Source organism: Heptranchias perlo, chromosome 35, assembly GCF_035084215.1.
Source record: "Heptranchias perlo isolate sHepPer1 chromosome 35, sHepPer1.hap1, whole genome shotgun sequence".
Lineage (NCBI taxonomy): Eukaryota > Metazoa > Chordata > Chondrichthyes > Hexanchiformes > Hexanchidae > Heptranchias > Heptranchias perlo.
In genome coordinates this window covers 27,473,091-27,492,947 of record NC_090359.1, presented here as the reverse complement: position 1 = coordinate 27,492,947, position 19,857 = coordinate 27,473,091, and the positions used below count along the sequence as shown (strand labels likewise).

The 19,857-nt window shown below is 61.3% G+C and overlaps 1 protein-coding gene across 1 annotated transcript in view; it reads right to left on the bottom strand.

Moving 5' to 3' along the window:
- The window catches only part of LOC137302325 (RNA-binding protein FXR1-like), a 90,171-nt gene extending 74,300 nt beyond the window's left edge, over positions 1-15,871 (bottom strand). The window contains exon 1 of the mRNA XM_067971961.1: positions 15,749-15,871. Within this exon, the coding sequence (XP_067828062.1) occupies positions 15,749-15,799 (51 nt within the window). The 5' untranslated portion in view covers positions 15,800-15,871. The remainder of the gene's footprint in view (positions 1-15,748) is intronic.
- Between the last annotated feature and the right edge of the window lie 3,986 nt (positions 15,872-19,857).

Below are 19,857 nucleotides of genomic sequence, written 5' to 3'. Positions count from 1 at the left end.
GAGAGAACAACTCAAGTGTGCACTGTAGAATTTCTTGTTTTAAAACAACTATCTATTCACTGAAAATATAGGATAACCAGCAGTATCAAGACTGTAATTTAATCAAGGGGGTCAGATGACATCAAACCACGAGACTGTCATTCAAACAGTTTAATCGACACCACCCCAAGCCCCGATTGAATTACAGTCGTTACTCATTTCCAACTATTTCTCAAATATACCCCCATCTCTGGGAAGTGAGGGTTGGCACAGAATCGCTCGGGACGGAGTACCTCCTGAGTGATCACATCACAAGTCCCAGAGTTGGCTTTGAAAACAAAATTTGCAGTTAGGAAGCAAAGTTAGAGAGGACCAAAAAACCTTCAAGATGTAACAAAATCAGCAGTCTGGTCAAATGCTCTTCACAATTCACCCATGGCACACAAGATTCTTTATACTTAAGAACAAAGGTAACGCACCATCTCTGGTGTAATATCCCACAACTATTACACAGGGGTAATATTTTCCCCAGCAATAATTCAAAACAAATGAAAAATAATACATGAAAACTCACACGAGCTGTCAGTTGCATGGAGCAGTACAGAATTTATCCTTTGAGTACTGAACAGCTCTTAAATTGCACACCGCTTCTCTTTCATAGAACATCTTTACAAATTATTTTCAGGGTTGTTAATGCAGCATATTATTAAGTAGGATTAGAGAAATGTACACAGCCACAAAACCCTTAACCCTTTCACATACCCAATCCTAGATTAAGGTTCAAAGTGGACTCCTAAATGCCACTGGACCATTCCAATTTAGCTTAAGATGACTCGACTGTAATTTTCTTTTGCAATAATTAAGAGCTGAGGGGAAACGTCAATAGTTGGAACGGTGCTATGCCAACAGCTTCTAAACCATCTTCATTGGCTAAAAAAAATGCCAATTCAGAAGAAAATACATTTTATGGAAATATGAAGGAACATATTGCTTCTACATTCTATCCACAGATGTTTGTCAACAACAATTGGGCAAAATGGTCTGTCTGTGCTGTAAATACTATGTAACAAGCATAACGCTGGACTTGTTCAAATCATTGGGCCAGCCAAGTTGCAGCCATCAATGCTCAACCGCAGTAATACCACATGTTCTACATTTAATCATAGAATCACAGAAAATTTACAGCACAGGAGGCCATTCTGCCCTTCATGTCCGCGCCAGCCGAAAATGAGCCACCCAGCCTAATCCCACTTTCCAGCATTTGGCCCATAGCCTTGTGGGTTACGGCACTTCAGGTGCACGTCCAGGTACTTTTTAAAATGAATTGAGGGTTTCTGTCACTATCACCTTTTCAGGCAGTGAGTTCCAGACCCCCACCACCCTCTGGATGAAAACATTTCTCCTCAGCTCCCCTCTAATCCTTCTACCAATCACCTTAAATCTGTGCCCCCTGGTTATTGACCTCTCCGCTAAGGGAAATAGGTCCTTCCTATCCACTCTATCTAGGCCCCTCAATGTTGTACACCTCAATTAAATCACCCCTCAGCCTCCTCTGTTCCAAAGAGAACCACCCCAGCCTATCCAATCTTTCCTATGGCTAAAATTCTCTAGTCCTGGCAGCATCCTCGTAAATCTCCTCTGCACTCTCTCCAGTGCAATTACATCCTTCCTGTAATGTGGTGACCAGAATTGTACGCAGTACTCAAGCTGTGACCTAACCAGTGTTATTACAGTCCGAGCATAACCTCCCTGCTCTTATATTCTATGCCTCAGCTAATAAAGGAGAGTGTCCCATGTGCCTTTTTAATCACCTTATCTCCCTGTCCTGCTACATTCAGGGATCTGTGGACATGCACTCCAAGGAACCAGTCTGTATAAATGCTCGTGGAGAGTAAACACTGACACGGACTGGTTGGGGCAGAATAGCCCGTTTCCATGTTGTAACCGCCATATGCATGAAGGAGTAAATTGGTTTCTGAAAATGTACTGTGGGCTTTAAACACAAAATACGATGAGATTAAAGAAAATATCAGTCCACTCATTGCATAAATGCAGGATATGGAGCAAGATGGTAGTACAGTGTAGTGATGCTCCAAGAACCATGGGCACACTGGCCCAAATCCAAACCCATTCCTCCCAGCCAGTAAGTGCCTGATCTCGCCCATGACTCAAAGGGGAGATGCTGAGAGACCAGGGCAATGGATGGTGAACAAATCAGTCAGGGAGCGAGTTGCCCGAGGCCAGCTTTGTGCCAGTCTGGGGCAATGCCAGTTGCAGTTGGCAGAGAACGGAAAGCACGCTGTCTCTCATCCAGCTGTGTGACACATTAAGACCCAAGGGTGAGTATAAAAATAGGTACTGCTGGGGCATGCGGACACCCAGTGCAACAAGCCAACGTTAGATGGTGAAGACAGGAACTGCGCTCAATTATTCTGCTGTGGTCTTGGGGTACAAGCAGTTTGCCCAGAATCATAGTAATTTGTGCGTCTAAACTTGCAGGGCCCCACTCCACCCCCAAAGAAAATCAAGATTTCTGCCCCCTTGTTAACCACTGTAGGTAACTGCTGAAAATTTTAAGTAAAATCCTATATCCTACCCAAGATTTTATCCCCAGTAGAAATAACTTGTAATCTACTGAGGCTAAAACTGCAAGCAGCCCTAAACAGGGCCTAAGACCACAAAGTTCTTATCCAATTCACAACAGCAAGAAATTGCTGTTCCTAAAAGAACTTGCATTTTTATAGCGCCTTTCATGACTTCAGAACGTCCCAAAGCACTTTACAGCCAATGAAGTACTTTTGAAGTGTAGTCACTCTTGTAATGCATGAAACACAGCAGCCAATTTGAACACAGCAAGATCCCACAAACAGCAATGAAATAATGACCAGATAATCTGTTTTAGGTGTAGGTTGAGGGATAAACATTGGTCAGGACACCAGCTCTTTGAATAGTGGCCGTGGGATCTTTTACGTCCACCTAAGAGCGCAGACAGGTCCTCGGTTTAACGTCTCATCCAAAAGACAGCACCCTCAGATTGCAGAGGGAGTGCTGCCTTGATTTTGTCCTCAAGTGGGGCTTGAACCCACATCCTTCTGACTCAGAGGCAAGAGTGCTACCCACTGAGCCACAGCTGTCACCTACTTAATAGCTCAGTCTCAGCTTCTCCCTTTAAAGCTGCAAGTCCCTTCTTCCCCAACATGCTCCTTGATCTCAGAAGGAATGTACATCTAATACCTTACACAAATGCACACTCAACAGGAGGTTTCAATATTTCTATGCTTATGCTGTAAAACACAAACTGACAAAGTAAAGGGAAAAAGGAAATCATTAACATGCAGCTAATAGAATTAAACCCACACATACTGCAACCAATATTAAACCAAGCTTATGGGGCCATGCAGGTCCCTTCACTGGACCAGCAAAGGGTCTACATTTTTAAAATAACTATCAGTTAAAAAGGACCCAGCTATTGCAATGAAATTTAACACACCTTCTGACAAGAGAAAAGAGATGGGAGTTATTTAAGGGCAATTCGATTTGTGCATTGAATATGTCCACAGGCCTTTTCAAAAGGCCCCAGGAAGGAAGGAAGCCAGAACAAATGGAAGGCTCCTGTAGTCAGTGCTGTTCAGGAATTACACCACCTTTCCTGTGTGCTTAGTTTCCAGGTTATCCACAACGTGGCCCATCAGGGATCAGTGCGATGGTTATTTTATCTGCAACCTTGTCCCCCATTCACCCAAGGAGTTCAAAAAAAATTAACAGCCCAAAACCTTTAATTCAGGAAAATTAACTTCCATCAACCCTCCCTCCCCCAAAAATGTCAGATTTTTAAAAAATATTGCCATAAAACAAGCAATTCAAAGCAAAAAAAATGCTTTATTGTATTCTTCATAAAGCACTCCAACTCTTTTTTTGAGAGGTGATGGGACAGAGAGAAAGTGGGAGGGGAGGAATTTAGCCCAGAGGAGCAGCAGGAGCAGGGCCTAAGGAGATGGAGATGGAGATTGGGGGGGGGGGGGCTAAAGGGGGTGGGATGGCCTAAGAGAGAAGGGGTCTGGGGGGGCCTAAGAGAGAAGGGGACGGGGGTGGGGGACGGGCCTAGGAGAGAAGGGGACGGGGTTGGGGGGGCCCCCCCAAGAGAGAATGGACGGGGGTGGGGGAGGGCCCCCAAGAGAGATGGGGACGGGGGTGGGGCCTAAGAGAGAAGGGGACGGGGGTGGGGCCTAAGAGAGATGGGGACGGGGGTGGGGCCTAAGAGAGATGGGGACGGGGGTGGGGCCTAAGAGAGATGGGGACGGGGGTGGGGCCTAAGAGAGATGGGGACGGGGGTGGGGCCTAAGAGAGAAGGGACGGGGGTGGGGCCTAAGAGAGAAGGGACGGGGGTGGGGCCTAAGAGAGATGGGGACGGGGGTGGGGCCTAAGAGAGATGGGGACGGGGGTGGGGCCTAAGAGAGATGGGGACGGGGGTGGGGCCTAAGAGAGAAGGGACGGGGGTGGGGCCTAAGAGAGATGGGGACGGGGGTGGGGCCTAAGAGAGATGGGGACGGGGGTGGGGCCTAAGAGAGATGGGGACGGGGGTGGGGCCTAAGAGAGAAGGGACGGGGGTGGGGCCTAAGAGAGAAGGGACGGGGGTGGGGCCTAAGAGAGAAGGGACGGGGGTGGGGCCTAAGAGAGAAGGGACGGGGGTGGGGCCTAAGAGAGAAGGGACGGGGGTGGGGCCTAAGAGAGAAGGGACGGGGGTGGGGCCTAAGAGAGAAGGGACGGGGGTGGGGCCTAAGAGAGAAGGGACGGGGGTGGGGCCTAAGAGAGAAGGGACGGGGGTGGGGCCTAAGAGAGAAGGGACGGGGGTGGGGCCTAAGAGAGAAGGGGACGGGGGAGGGGCCTAAGAGAGAAGGGGACGGGGGAGGGGGGCGGCCAAAGAGAGAAGGGGACGGGGGAGGGGGGCGGCCAAAGAGAGAAGGGGACGGGGGAGGGGGGCGGCCAAAGAGAGAAGGGGACGGGGGAGGGGGGCGGCCAAAGAGAGAAGGGGACGGGGGAGGGGGGCGGCCAAAGAGAGAAGGGGACGGGGGAGGGGGGCGGCCAAAGAGAGAAGGGGACGGGGGAGGGGGGCGGCCAAAGAGAGAAGGGGACGGGGGAGGGGGGCGGCCAAAGAGAGAAGGGGACGGGGGAGGGGGGCGGCCAAAGAGAGAAGGGGACGGGGGAGGGGGGCGGCCAAAGAGAGAAGGGGACGGGGGAGGGGGGCGGCCAAAGAGAGAAGGGGACGGGGGAGGGGGGCGGCCAAAGAGAGAAGGGGACGGGGAGGGGGGCGGCCAAAGAGAGAAGGGGACGGGGGAGGGGGGCGGCCAAAGAGAGAAGGGGACGGGGGAGGGGGGCGGCCAAAGAGAGAAGGGGACGGGGGAGGGGGGCGGCCAAAGAGAGAAGGGGACGGGGGAGGGGGGCGGCCAAAGAGAGAGGGGACGGGGGAGGGGGGCGGCCAAAGAGAGAAGGGGACGGGGGAGGGGGGCGGCCAAAGAGAGAAGGGGACGGGGGAGGGGGGCGGCCAAAGAGAGAAGGGGACGGGGGAGGGGGGCGGCCAAAGAGAGAAGGGGACGGGGGAGGGGGGCGGCCAAAGAGAGAAGGGGACGGGGGAGGGGGGCGGCCAAAGAGAGAAGGGGACGGGGGAGGGGGGCGGCCAAAGAGAGAAGGGGACGGGGGAGGGGGGCGGCCAAAGAGAGAAGGGGACGGGGGAGGGGGGCGGCCAAAGAGAGAAGGGGACGGGGGAGGGGGGCGGCCAAAGAGAGAAGGGGACGGGGGAGGGGGGCGGCCAAAGAGAGAAGGGGACGGGGGAGGGGGGCGGCCAAAGAGAGAAGGGGACGGGGAGGGGGGCGGCCAAAGAGAGAAGGGGACGGGGGAGGGGGGCGGCCAAAGAGAGAAGGGGACGGGGGAGGGGGGCGGCCAAAGAGAGAAGGGGACGGGGGAGGGGGGCGGCCAAAGAGAGAAGGGGACGGGGGAGGGGGGCGGCCAAAGAGAGAAGGGGACGGGGGAGGGGGGCGGCCAAGAGAGAAGGGGACGGGGGAGGGGGGCGGCCTAAGAGAGAAGGGGACGGGGGGGGCGGCCTAAGAGAGAAGGGGACGGGGGGGCGGCCTAAGAGAGAAGGGGACGGGGGGGCGGCCTAAGAGAGAAGGGGACGGGGGGGCGGCCTAAGAGAGAAGGGGACGGGGGGGCGGCCTAAGAGAGAAGGGGACGGGGGGGCGGCCTAAGAGAGAAGGGGACGGGGGGGGCGGCCTAAGAGAGAAGGGGACGGGGGGGCGGCCTAAGAGAGAAGGGGACGGGGGGGCGGCCTAAGAGAGAAGGGGACGGGGGGGCGGCCTAAGAGAGAAGGGGACGGGGGGGGCGGCCTAAGAGAGAAGGGGACGGGGGGTGGGGCCCAAGAGAGAAGGGGACGGGGGTGGGGCCTAAGAGAGAAGGGGACGGGGGTGGGGCCTAAGAGAGAAGGGGACGGGGGTGGGGCCTAAGAGAGAAGGGGACGGGGGTGGGGCCTAAGAGAGAAGGGGACGGGGGTGGGGCCTAAGAGAGAAGGGGGGGACGGGGGTGGGGCCTAAGAGAGAAGGGGGGGGGACGGGGGGGGCGGCCTAAGAGAGAAGGGGGGGGGACGGGGGGGCGGCCTAAGAGAGAAGGGGACGGGGGGGCGGCCTAAGAGAGAAGGGGACGGGGGGGCGGCCTAAGAGAGAAGGTGACTGGGGGGGCAGCCGAAGAGAGAAGGTGACTGGGGGGGGGCGGCCGAAGAGAGAAGGTGACGGGGGGGAGGGGCCTAAGAGAGAAGGGGATGGGGGGGAGGGGCCTAAGAGAGAAGGGGACGGGGGGGAGGGGCCTAAGAGAGAATGGACGGGGGTGGGGCGGGCCCCCCAAGAGAGATGGGGACGGGGGTGGGGCCCAAGAGAGATGGGGACGGGGGTGGGGCCCAAGAGAGAAGGGGACGGGGGTGGGGCCCAAGAGAGAAGGGGACGGGGGGTGGGGCCCAAGAGAGAAGGGGACGGGGGTGGGGCCCAAGAGAGAAGGGGACGGGGGTGGGGCCTAAGAGAGAAGGGGACGGGGGTGGGGCCTAAGAGAGAAGGGGACGGGGGTGGGGCCTAAGAGAGAAGGGGACGGGGGTGGGGCCTAAGAGAGAAGGGGACGGGGGGTGGGGCCTAAGAGAGAAGGGGGGGGGACGGGGGTGGGGCCTAAGAGAGAAGGGGGGGGGACGGGGGGGCGGCCTAAGAGAGAAGGGGACGGGGGGGCGGCCTAAGAGAGAAGGGGACGGGGGGGCGGCCTAAGAGAGAAGGGGACGGGGGGGCGGCCTAAGAGAGAAGGGGACGGGGGGGGCGGCCTAAGAGAGAAGGGGACGGGGGGGCGGCCTAAGAGAGAAGGTGACTGGGGGGGCAGCCGAAGAGAGAAGGTGACTGGGGGGGGGGCGGCCGAAGAGAGAAGGTGACGGGGGGGAGGGGCCTAAGAGAGAAGGGGACGGGGGGGAGGGGCCTAAGAGAGAAGGGGACGGGGGGAGGGGCCTAAGAGAGAAGGGGACGGGGGGGAGAGGCCTAAGAGAGAATGGACGGGGGTGGGGCGGGCCCCCCAAGAGAGATGGGGACGGGGGTGGGGCCTAAGAGAGAAGGGGACGGGGGTGGGGCCTGAGAGAAGGGGACGGGGGTGGGGCCTAAGAGAGAAGGGGACGGGGGTGGGGCCTAAGAGAGAAGGGGACGGGGGTGGGGCCTAAGAGAGAAGGGGACGGGGGTGGGGCCTAAGAGAGAAGGGGACGGGGGTGGGGGCCTAAGAGAGAAGGGGACGGGGGTGGGGCCTAAGAGAGAAGGGGACGGGGGTGGGGCCTAGAGAGAAGGGGATGGGGGTGGGGCCTAAGAGAGAAGGGGGGGGGGACGGGGGTGGGGCCTAAGAGAGAAGGGGGGGGGGGACGGGGGGCGGCCTAAGAGAGAAGGGGGGGGACGGGGGGGCGGCCTAAGAGAGAAGGGGGGGGACGGGGGGGCGGCCTAAGAGAGAAGGGGGGGGACGGGGGGGCGGCCTAAGAGAGAAGGGGGGGGACGGGGGGGCGGCCTAAGAGAGAAGGGGGGGGACGGGGGGGCGGCCTAAGAGAGAAGGGGGGGGGACGGGGGGGCGGCCTAAGAGAGATGGGGGGGGGCGGCCTAAGAGAGATGGGGGGGGACGGCCTAAGAGAGATGGGGGGGGACGGCCTAAGAGAGATGGGGGGGGACGGGGGGGGCGGCCTAAGAGAGATGGGGGGGGACGGGGGGGGGCGGCCTAAGAGAGAAGGGGACGGGGGACAGGGGGGGGGGGGGGGCGGCCTAAGAGAGAAGGGACGGGGGACGGGGGGGGGGGCGGCCTAAGAGAGAAGGGGACGGGGGGGCGGCCTAGAGAGAAGGTGACTGGGGGGGCGGCCTAAGAGAGAAGGTGACTGGGGGGGCGGCCTAAGAGAGAAGGTGACTGGGGGGGCGGCCTAAGAGAGAAGGTGACTGGGGGGGCGGCCTAAGAGAGAAGGTGACTGGGGGGCGGCCTAAGAGAGAAGGTGACTGGGGGGGGGGCAGCCGAAGAGAGAAGGTGACGGGGGGAGGGGCCTAAGAGAGAAGGGGATGGGGGGGGAGGGGCCTAAGAGAGAAGGGGATGGGGGGAGGGGCCTAAGAGAGAAGGGGACGGGGGGAGGGGCCTAAGAGAGAATGGACAGGGGTGGGGCGGGGCCCCCCAAGAGAGATGGGGACGGGGGTGGGGCCCAAGAGAGAAGGGGACGGGGGTGGGGCCCAAGAGAGAAGGGGACGGGGTGGGGCCCAAGAGAGAAGGGGACGGGGGTGGGGCCCAAGAGAGAAGGGGACGGGGGTGGGGCCCAAGAGAGAAGGGGACGGGGGTGGGGCCCAGAGAGAAGGGGACGGGGGTGGGGCCCAAGAGAGAAGGGGACGGGGGTGGGGCCCAAGAGAGAAGGGGACGGGGGTGGGGCCCAAGAGAGAAGGGGACGGGGGTGGGGCCCAAGAGAGAAGGGGACGGGGGTGGGGCCCAAGAGAGAAGGGGACGGGGGTGGGGCCCAAGAGAGAAGGGGACGGGGGTGGGGCCCAAGAGAGAAGGGGACGGGGTGGGGCCCAAGAGAGAAGGGGACGGGGGTGGGGCCCAAGAGAGAAGGGGACGGGGGTGGGGCCCAAGAGAGAAGGGGACGGGGGTGGGGCCCAAGAGAGAAGGGGACGGGGGTGGGGCCCAAGAGAGAAGGGGACGGGGGTGGGGCCCAAGAGAGAAGGGGACGGGGGTGGGGCCCAAGAGAGAAGGGACGGGGGTGGGGCCCAAGAGAGAAGGGGACGGGGGTGGGGCCCAAGAGAGAAGGGGACGGGGGTGGGGCCTAAGAGAGAAGGGGACGGGGGTGGGGCCTAAGAGAGAAGGGGACGGGGGTGGGGCCTAAGAGAGAAGGGGACGGGGGTGGGGCCTAAGAGAGAAGGGGACGGACGGGGGTGGGGCCTAAGAGAGAAGGGGGGGGACGGGGGGGCGGCCTAAGAGAGAAGGGGACGGGGGGTGGGGCCTAAGAGAGAAGGGGACGGGGGTGGGGCCTAAGAGAGAAGGGGGGGGACGGGGGTGGGGCCTAAGAGAGAAGGGGGGGGGGACGGGGGGGCGGCTAAGAGAGAAGGGACGGGGGGGCGGCCTAAGAGAGAAGGGGACGGGGGGGCGGCCTAAGAGAGAAGGGGACGGGGGGGGCGGCCTAAGAGAGAAGGGGACGGGGGGGGCGGCCTAAGAGAGAAGGTGACTGGGGGGGCAGCCGAAGAGAGAAGGTGACTGGGGGGGGGGCGGCCGAAGAGAGAAGGTGACGGGGGGGAGGGGCCTAAGAGAGAAGGTGACGGGGGGGAGGGGCCTAAGAGAGAAGGGGACGGGGGGGAGGGGCCTAAGAGAGAAGGGGACGGGGGGGAGGGGCCTAAGAGAGAAGGGGACGGGGGGGAGGGGCCTAAGAGAGAAGGGGACGGGGGGAGGGGCCTAAGAGAGAAGGGGACGGGGGGGGAGGGGCCTAAGAGAGAAGGGGACGGGGGGGAGGGGCCTAAGAGAGAATGGACGGGGGTGGGGCGGGCCCCCCCAAGAGAGATGGGGACGGGGGTGGGGCCTAAGAGAGATGGGGACGGGGGTGGGGCCTAAGAGAGAAGGGGACGGGGGTGGGGCCTAAGAGAGAAGGGGACGGGGGTGGGGCCTAAGAGAGAAGGGGATGGGGGTGGGGCCTAAGAGAGGGGGGGACGGGGGTGGGGCCTAAGAGAGAAGGGGGGGGGACGGGGGTGGGGCCTAAGAGAGAAGGGGGGGGACGGGGGGCGGCCTAAGAGAGAAGGGGGGGGACGGGGGGCGGCCTAAGAGAGAAGGGGGGGGACGGGGGGGGCGGCCTAAGAGAGAAGGGGGGGACGGGGGGGGCGGCCTAAGAGAGAAGGGGGGGGACGGGGGGGGCGGCCTAAGAGAGAAGGGGGGGGACGGGGGGCGGCCTAAGAGAGAAGGGGGGGGGACGGGGGGGCGGCCTAAGAGATGGGGGGGGACGGGGGGGGCGGCCTAAGAGAGATGGGGGGGGACGGGGGGGGCGGCCTAAGAGAGATGGGGGGGGACGGGGTGGCGGCCTAAGAGAGAAGGGGGGACGGGGGACAGGGGGGGGGGGGCGGCCTAAGAGAGAAGGGACGGGGGACGGGGGACGGGGGGGGGCGGCCTAAGAGAGAAGGGGGGGGGGGGGGGGCGGCCTAAGAGAGAAGGTGACGGGGGGGGCGGCCGAAGAGAGAAGGGGGGGGGGGGGGGGCGGCCTAAGAGAGAAGGTGACGGGGGGGGCGGCCGAAGAGAGAAGGTGACGGGGGGGGGGGGGGGGCGGCCGAAGAGAGAAGGTGACTGGGGGGGGGGCGGCCGAAGAGAGAAGGGGACGGGGGGGGGGGGGGCCCCCCCCCAAGAGAGAATGGACGGGGGTGGGGCGGGCCCCCCCAAGAGAGAATGGACGGGGGTGGGGCGGGCCCCCCCAAGAGAGAATGGACGGGGGTGGGGCGGGCCCCCCAAGAGAGAAGGGGACGGGGGTGGGGCCTAAGAGAGAAGGGGACGGGGGGGGGGGGGGGCGCCTAAGAGAGAAGGGGACGGGGGGGGGGCCTAAGAGAGAAGGGGACGGGGGGGGGGGGGCCTAAGAGAGAAGGGGGGGGGGGGTGCCTAAGAGAGAAGGGGACAGGGACGGGGGGGAGGGAGAGGGGGGGGGGGAGGAGGGAGAGGGGGGGGGGGGAGGAGGGAGAGGGGGGGGGGGGGAGGAGGGAGAGGGGGGGGGGGAGGAGGGAGAGGGGGGGGGGGGGAGGAGGAGAGGGGGGGGGGGGAGGAGGGAGAGGGGGGGGGGGGGGAGGAGGGAGAGGGGGGGGGGGGGAGGAGGGAGAGGGGGGGGGGGAGGGAGAGGGGGGGGGAGGGAGAGGGGGGGGGAGGGAGAGGGGGGGGGAGGGAGAGGGGGGGGTGGAGGAGGGAGAGGGGGGGGGAGGAGGGAGAGGGGGGGGGAGGAGGGAGAGGGGGGGGGAGGAGGGAGAGGGGGGGGAGGAGGGAGAGGGGGGGGAGGAGGGAGAGGGGGGGGAGGGGGGGGTTGTCCTCAGGGGAGGGGGGGGGTTGTCCTCAGGGGGAGGGGGGGGGTTGTCCTCAGGGGGAGGGGGTTGTCCTCAGGGGGAGGGGGTTGTCCTCAGGGGGAGGGGGTTGTCCTCAGGGGGAGGGGGGTTGTCCTCAGGGGGAGGGGGGGGGGGTTGTCCTCAGGGGGAGGGGGGGGGGGGGGGTTGTCCTCAGGGGGAGGGGGGGGGGGGTTGTCCTCAGGGGGAGGGGTTGTCTCAGGGGAGGGGGTTGTCCTCAGGGGGAGGGGGGTTGTCCTCAGGGGGAGGGGGGGGGGGGGGGTTGTCCTCAGGGGGAGGGGGGGGGGGGTTGTCCTCAGGGGGAGGGGGGGGGGGGTTGTCCTCAGGGGGAGGGGGGGGGGGGTTGTCCTCAGGGGGAGGGGGGGGGGGGTTGTCCTCAGGGGGAGGGGGGGGGGGGTTGTCCTCAGGGGGAGGGGGGGGGGGTTGTCCTCAGGGGGAGGGGGGGGGGGTTGTCCTCAGGGGGAGGGGGGGGGGGTTGTCCTCAGGGGGAGGGGGGGGGGTTGTCCTCAGGGGAGGGGGGGGGGGTTGTCCTCAGGGGGAGGGGGGGGGGGGTTGTCCTCAGGGGGAGGGGGGGGGGGGTTGTCCTCAGGGGGAGGGGGGGGGGGGGTTGTCCTCAGGGGGAGGGGGGGGGGGGTTGTCCTCAGGGGGGAGGGGGGGGGGGTTGTCCTCAGGGGGAGGGGGGGGGGGTTGTCCTCAGGGGGAGGGGGGGGGGTTGTCCTCAGGGGGAGGGGGGGGGGGTTGTCCTCAGGGGGAGGGGGGGGGGTTGTCCTCAGGGGGAGGGGGGGGGGTTGTCCTCAGGGGGAGGGGGGGGGGGTTGTCCTCAGGGGGAGGGGGGGGGGTTGTCCTCAGGGGGAGGGGGGGGGGTTGTCCTCAGGGGAGGGGGGGGGGTTGTCCTCAGGGGGAGGGGGGGGGGTTGTCCTCAGGGGGAGGGGGGGGGGTTGTCCTCAGGGGGAGGGGGGGGGGGTTGTCCTCAGGGGGAGGGGGGGGGGTTGTCCTCAGGGGGAGGGGGGGGGTTGTCCTCAGGGGGAGGGGGGGGGGTTGTCCTCAGGGGGAGGGGGGGGGGTTGTCCTCAGGGGGAGGGGGGGGGGTTGTCCTCAGGGGGAGGGGGGGGGGTTGTCCTCAGGGGGAGGGGGGGGGGGTTGTCCTCAGGGGGAGGGGGGGGGGGTTGTCCTCAGGGGGAGGGGGGGGGGTTTGTCCTCAGGGGGAGGGGGGGGGGTTGTCCTCAGGGGGAGGGGGGGGGTTGTCCTCAGGGGGAGGGGGGGGGGGTTGTCCTCAGGGGGAGGGGGGGGGGGGGTTGTCCTCAGGGGGAGGGGGGGGGGTTGTCCTCAGGGGGAGGGGGGGGGGTTGTCCTCAGGGGGAGGGGGGGGGGTTGTCCTCAGGGGGAGGGGGGGGGGTTTGTCCTCAGGGGGAGGGGGGGGGTTGTCTCAGGGGGAGGGGGGGGTTGTCCTCAGGGGGAGGGGGGGGGGTTGTCCTCAGGGGGAGGGGGGGGGGTTGTCCTCAGGGGGAGGCGGGGGGGGGTTGTCCTCAGGGGGAGGGGGGGGGGGTTGTCCTCAGGGGGAGGGGGGGGGTTGTCCTCAGGGGGAGGGGGGGGGGTTGTCCTCAGGGGGAGGGGGGGGGTTGTCCTCAGGGGGAGGGGGGGGGGGTTGTCCTCAGGGGGAGGGGGGGGGTTGTCCTCAGGGGGAGGGGGGGGGGTTGTCCTCAGGGGGAGGGGGGGGGGGTTGTCCTAAGGGGGAGGGGGGGTTGTCCTCAGGGGGAGGGCGGGGGTTGTCCTCAGGGGGAGGGGGGGGTTGTCCTCAGGGGGAGGGGGGGGAGTTGTCCGAAGGAGAGGGGAGGGGGGTTTGTCCTAAGGGAGAGGAGGGGGGGTTGTCCTAAGGGAGAAAGGGGGAGGGGGGGTTGTCCTAAGGGAGAAAGGGGGAGGGGGGGTTGTCCTAAGGGAGAAAGGGGGAGGGGGGGTTGTCCTAAGGGAGAAAGGGGGAGGGGGGGTTGTCCTAAGGGAGAAAGGGGGAGGGGGGGTTGTCCTAAGGGAGAAAGGGGGAGGGGGGGGTTGTCCTAAGGGAGAAAGGGGGAGGGGGGGTTGTCCTAAGGGAGAAAGGGGGAGGGGGGGTTGTCCTAAGGGAGAAAGGGGGAGGGGGGGTTGTCCTAAGGGAGAAAGGGGGAGGGGGGGTTGTCCTAAGGGAGAAAGGGGGAGGGGGGGTTGTCCTAAGGGAGAAAGGGGGAGGGGGGGTTGTCCTAAGGGAGAAAGGGGGAGGGGGGGGTTGTCCTAAGGGAGAAAGGGGGAGGGGGGGTTGTCCTAAGGGAGAAAGGGGGAGGGGGGGTTGTCCTAAGGGAGAAAGGGGGAGGGGGGGTTGTCCTAAGGGAGAAAGGGGGAGGGGGGGTTGTCCTAAGGGAGAAAGGGGGGAGGGGGGGTTGTCCTAAGGGAGAAAGGGGGAGGGGGGGTTGTCCTAAGGGAGAAAGGGGGAGGGGGGGTTGTCCTAAGGGAGAAAGGGGGAGGGGGGGTTGTCCTAAGGGAGAAAGGGGGAGGGGGGGTTGTCCTAAGGGAGAAAGGGGGAGGGGGGGGTTGTCCTAAGGGAGAAAGGGGGAGGGGGGGGTTGTCCTAAGGGAGAAAGGGGGAGGGGGGGGTTGTCCTAAGGGAGAAAGGGGGAGGGGGGGGGTTGTCCCTAAGGGAGAAAGGGGGAGGGGGGGGTTGTCCTAAGGGAGAAAGGGGGAGGGGGGGTTGTCCTAAGGGAGAAAGGGGGAGGGGGGTTGTCCTAAGGGAGAAAGGGGGGAGGGGGGGTTGTCCTAAGGGAGAAAGGGGGAGGGGGGGGTTGTCCTAAGGGAGAAAGGGGGTTTGTCCTAAGGGAGAAAGGGGGAGGGGGGGTTGTCCTAAGGGAGAAAGGGGGAGGGGGGGTTGTCCTAAGGGAGAAAGGGGGAGGGGGGGTTGTCCTAAGGGAGAAAGGGGGAGGGGGGGTTGTCCTAAGGGAGAAAGGGGGAGGGGGGGGTTGTCCTAAGGAGAAAGGGGGAGGGGGGGTTGTCCTAAGGGAGAAAGGGGGAGGGGGGGTTGTCCTAAGGGAGAAAGGGGGAGGGGGGGTTGTCCTAAGGGAGAAAGGGGGAGGGGGGGGTTGTCCTAAGGGAGAAAGGGGGAGGGGGGTTGTCCTAAGGGAGAAAGGGGGAGGGGGGGTTGTCCTAAGGGAGAAAGGGGGAGGGGGGGTTGTCCTAAGGGAGAAAGGGGGTTTGTCCTAAGGGAGAAAGGGGGAGGGGGGGTTGTCCTAAGGGAGAAAGGGGGAGGGGGGGTTGTCCTAAGGGAGAAAGGGGGAGGGGGGGTTGTCCTAAGGGAGAAAGGGGGAGGGGGGGTTGTCCTAAGGGAGAAAGGGGGAGGGGGGGTTGTCCTAAGGGAGAAAGGGGGAGGGGGGGTTGTCCTAAGGGAGAAAGGGGGAGGGGGGGGTTGTCCTAAGGGAGAAAGGGGGGAGGGGGGGTTGTCCTAAGGGAGAAAGGGGGAGGGGGGGTTGTCCTAAGGGAGAAAGGGGGAGGGGGGGTTGTCCTAAGGGAGAAAGGGGGAGGGGGGTTGTCCTAAGGGAGAAAGGGGGTTGTCCTAAGGGAGAAAGGGGGAGGGGGGGTTGTCCTAAGGGAGAAAGGGGGAGGGGGGGGTTGTCCTAAGGGAGAAAGGGGGAGGGGGGGTTGTCCTAAGGGAGAAAGGGGGAGGGGGGTTGTCCTAAGGGAGAAAGGGGGAGGGGGGGTTGTCCTAAGGGAGAAAGGGGGAGGGGGGGTTGTCCAAAGGGAGGAGGAAAGGGGGAGGGGGGGGTAAGCGAGGGGAGGGGCTTTGGGGGATAGGTTAAAGAGGGGGAGGGGGTGGAATATTTGCCCTATGAATATAGCCCCTCCAACAAAAGCCTGCATGGGGTAATAAATTAAAGTTGTAAGTATTGTAATGGTTAATGCGATTAACTGATGAATAATGAGGTTAGTGTGGCCATTGGGGGCCCCTCCCCGCCTCTTCAGGCCGGAGGATTTACTTCAGAGATACCCCACAGAGGGGTAAATAAGACCGGACCCATTGATTATAAACAGACACAAAACTCCCAACCAGGCCCTTCCCCCTAGGCCCTAAATTAGCCGCGGGGTGAGAGTGTGTGCGTGAAGTGAATCGGTCCACGGTGAAAAGGGGATGAGGGTTCGGTCGCCAGTCTCCTCACCTTGTAAAAGGCGCCGTTCGAGCCGCGCACCTCCACCGCCAGCCCGTCCATCTTTAACCCCGCGCTGCAGCCAGGGAAACCCCTTGCGGAGGGAGAGAGGGAAAAAAAAGCCTCTCGCCGTCTCCGCGACGGCTATTAAAACAAGACCCGCCCCCCCTCGCCGGCTCCTCCCACCAGCCTCACGCTGATTGGACAGCGCGCACCAAAAGGGACGCGAGCCCACCAATCCGCCGCGCCCATTGGTCAAACTCGCCGTCAATCTCGCGACCCGCCGTGCCCATTGGCCCAACCGTCTATCAATCTCCCAACCTCACCCGCGCCGACCTCATGGCACCGCCCACCCGCCCCTCGCTGATTGGTCGCCGGACACCAACGGCGCCGCGAGCGCAGCAGCTCGCCGCGCCCATTGGTCCAGCTGCCTGTCGATCTCCCCGCCCGTCGCGCCCATTGGTCCAGCCGCCTGTCAATCTCCCACTCCACCCGCCCCTCCCCTGAAGGCCAACATTGCTTTATGCCGTTGGCTCCTCCGCGCCATTTCCCCGCCTCCTCTGCGCGTTGATTGGACGGAAATCCCTTTACGACTGCTTTCCGATCGGTCGCCATAAACGGTTGATGACGTTCCACAAAAGTCCGTTGGCGCAACGGGCACGAGCGCGTCAGGACCCGCCTCCGGCCCCCCTTGATTGGGCAGCTTTGTTGTCACTATCCCCCTCTGATTGAATGCAGCGGCTGTCAATCAAGTACGCGTTTTTTTTAACGGTCGGGGTTTCAAGTCCCCGTCGCGAGCGTGTCCAGGTCATTGACAGCGCTGCGTTCTGATTGGGTCTAATGGTTGTCAATCATCAAATAGCCGCACCCACCCTCCCCTTTGGTTCACGCCCCCCTTGCTCGGCAGCTGTTGCTCTGGGTTGAAGATGTCAATCAAACCCTTCCTCTTCCCCCCCCAAACTCAGGACCTGCAAAGCAAAACATACTGCAGATGCTGCAAATACTCAGCAATCCAGGCAGTGTCTGTGGAGAAAGAAACAGGGTTAACGTTTCAGGTGACTGACCTTTGGTCAGAGGATGGTTCCCCTTGGCCGCAGAGTCCAGAACCGAGGGGGTCACCGTCTCAGGACAAAGGGGGTCGGCCATTCCGGACCGAGATGAGGAGGAATTTCTTCACCCGGAGGGTGGTGAATCTTCGGGATCCTCTACCCCAGAGGGCTGCGGACGCTCAGTCGTTGAGTGTACCCAAGGCTGAGATCGATGGACTTTTGGTCGCTGAGGGAAATCGAGGGATCGGGCGGGAAAGCGGAGTTGAGGCCGAAGATCGGCCACGATCGGATTGGATGGCGGAGCGGGCTCGAGGGGCCGAATGGCTGACTCCTGCTCCTATTTCCTACGTTCTTAGGACTGGAAGAAGTTGGAGATTTAACAGTTTTTAAGCAAGTACAGAGCCAAGGAAAAGGGGAGGTAGGAAAGGACAAAGAGGAGGTCTGTGATCGGGTGGAGGGCAAGAGTGACAAAAGGGGATGATGGTGCAAGTCAAGGAGGGTGGTAATGGGACAGGTAAAGAAACAAAAAGATGGGTCCAGAGGTGGTGTAAATGACAACAGTAGAACCATTACCAGCACTAGCCGACCGAAAAAATGGGAGCAGTGGTTCTGATCTGAAGTTATTGAAATCAATGTTGAGACCGGAAGGTTGTAAAGTGCCTCATTGAAAGACGAGGTGCTGTTCCTCGAGCTTCATCGGAACAGTGTGGGAGGCCGAGGACAGGGGTCAGAGTGGGAGTGGGAGTGGGAGGGGGAATTAAAATGGCAAGCGACCGGCAGGTCAGGGTCATGGTTGCGGACTGAGTGGAGGTGTTCAGCAAAGCGATCACCCAATCTGCGTGGGGTCTCCCCAATGTAGAGGAGAGACCGCATTGTGAGCAGCGGATACAGTATACTAAATTGAAAGAAGTTCAAGTAAATCACTGTTTCACCCGGAAAGAGTGTTTGGGGCCCTGGACGTCAGGTGTTGCATCTCCTGCGCTCGCACAGGAAGGTGCCATGGGGAGGAGAGTGGGTGTTGGGGGTGATGGAAGAATGGACCAGGGTGTAGCACAGGGAGCGGTTCCTGCGGGACACTGAAAGGGGAGGGGAAGATGTGTTGGAAGTGGTGGAAATGGCGGACGATGATACATTGAATGTAGAGGCTGATGGGGTGGAAGGTGAGGACAAGGGGGACCCTGTCATGGTTCTGGGAGGGAGGGGAAGGGGAAGGGCTGAGGGTAGAAGAGCGGGAAATGGGATAGACATGGTTGACGGCCCTGTCAACTCGCTCGCTGATTGGCTAAGGACAACTCCAACTCAAGAAAGGTTTGCTAGTTGATTGGTTTAATCCCACGCCAATCTTGGATGAGCTGATTTGTGAACGGTCTCGTCCGTGATAGATTGTAGCAAAGTGAGTGGCAATTCATGTCTTTTTCCTGCCTCCCCCTCCGACCTCACTTTTTGCATTAGCAGCCGTAGGGTCCCTTCTAAGCAGATCCTGGCCGAGAAGGAGAGGACCAGGCCACCTTTGTGCATCCTTATTGCTGAATGGGGGAAGATTACAAGCAAAAGGAACCTTTCCCTCATCTACCCCTCTCCCTGCAGGGGTCCAAGCCGCATGTCACTCATCCTTGATGAATCTCGCTATCAATTTGCTACTTCATGATGCAATTGGCCCATTGGCTAAAGGAGGCTTTAGGATGGTTGCTCCCTTGGCTACAGAGGGATTGTTCTGTGCAAACCAAGACTCGCCATCAAGGCCATTGAGTTATCCCTTATCCATGCCTTTGTTACCTCCAAACTCGACTGGTCCAATGCTCTCCTGGCTGGCCTCCCATCTTCCACCCTCCATAAACTTGAGCCCATCCAAAACACCGCTTCCCGTATCCTAACTCGCACCAAGTCCCATTCACCCATCACCCCTGTGCTTGCTGATCTACATTGGATGCCAGTCCCCCAAAGCCTTGATTTTAAAATCATCATCCTGATTTTCAGGATAATTTTAAAATCGTCCCCTCCCTATCTCGGTAACCTCCTCCAGCCCTACAACCCTCCGAGATCTCTGCGCTCCTCCAATTCTGGCCTCTTGCGCATCCCCCGATTTCCATCGCTCCACCATTGGCGGCCATGCCTTCAGCTGCCTGGGCCCTAAGCTCTGGAATTCCCTCCCTAAACCTCTCCGCCTCTCTCTCCTCCTTTAAGACGCTCCTTAAAACCTACCTCTTTGACCAAGCTTTTGGTCACCTGGCCTAATATCTCCTTATGTGACTTGGTGTCAAATTTTGTTTGATAATCGCTCCTGTGAAGTGCCTTGGGAAGTTTTACTACATTAAAGGCGCTATATAAATGCAAGCTGTTGTTATGGTGACTGCCGGAGTCAAATTGCATTTTTATCACTTGCAATCCAAGGGTTCTTTTCAATCAGTGCTTTTTGGGAACACATTCCATCCATTTTTTCCATGAAAACTGTAAATAAGTTTCCTACCTCATCACACCACTCGCTGCTCAAAATCATTCTTCCCTAAGTCCCCAAAATTGGGGCAATCTATTTGCACTGTGCCTTTATTTTTGTAACACGCTCTGAATGGAGCAGCACCAACCCCCCTCATTCGCCCGTGACTAAACGCAAAGACATGAGCGGGAAAGAAAGAGTTAACTCGGTGTTAGCCTCGGCTCTGTGGGTAGCACTCTCGCCTCCAATCAGAATTCTGTGGGATCACCTTCCCCTCGGGAGATTTGAGCACATAATCCAGGCTGACACTTCCAGTGCTCTACTGAGGGAGTGCTGGACTGTCGGAGGCGCCGTCTTTCGGGTGAGACGTTAAACCGAGGCCCCGTCTGCCCTCTCAGGTCGACGTAAAAAATCCCGTGGCGCTATTTCGAAGAGCAGGCGAGTTTGCCCTGGTGTCCAGGGACCAATAGTTATCCCTCAACCAACATCAATAAAGCAGATGATCTGGTCATTAGCACATTGCTGTTTGTGGGATCTTGCTGTGCGCAAATTGGCTGCCACATTTCCTACATTACAACAGTGACTGCACTTCAAAAGTACTTCATTGGCTGTAAAGCTCTTTGGGACGTCCCAAGGTC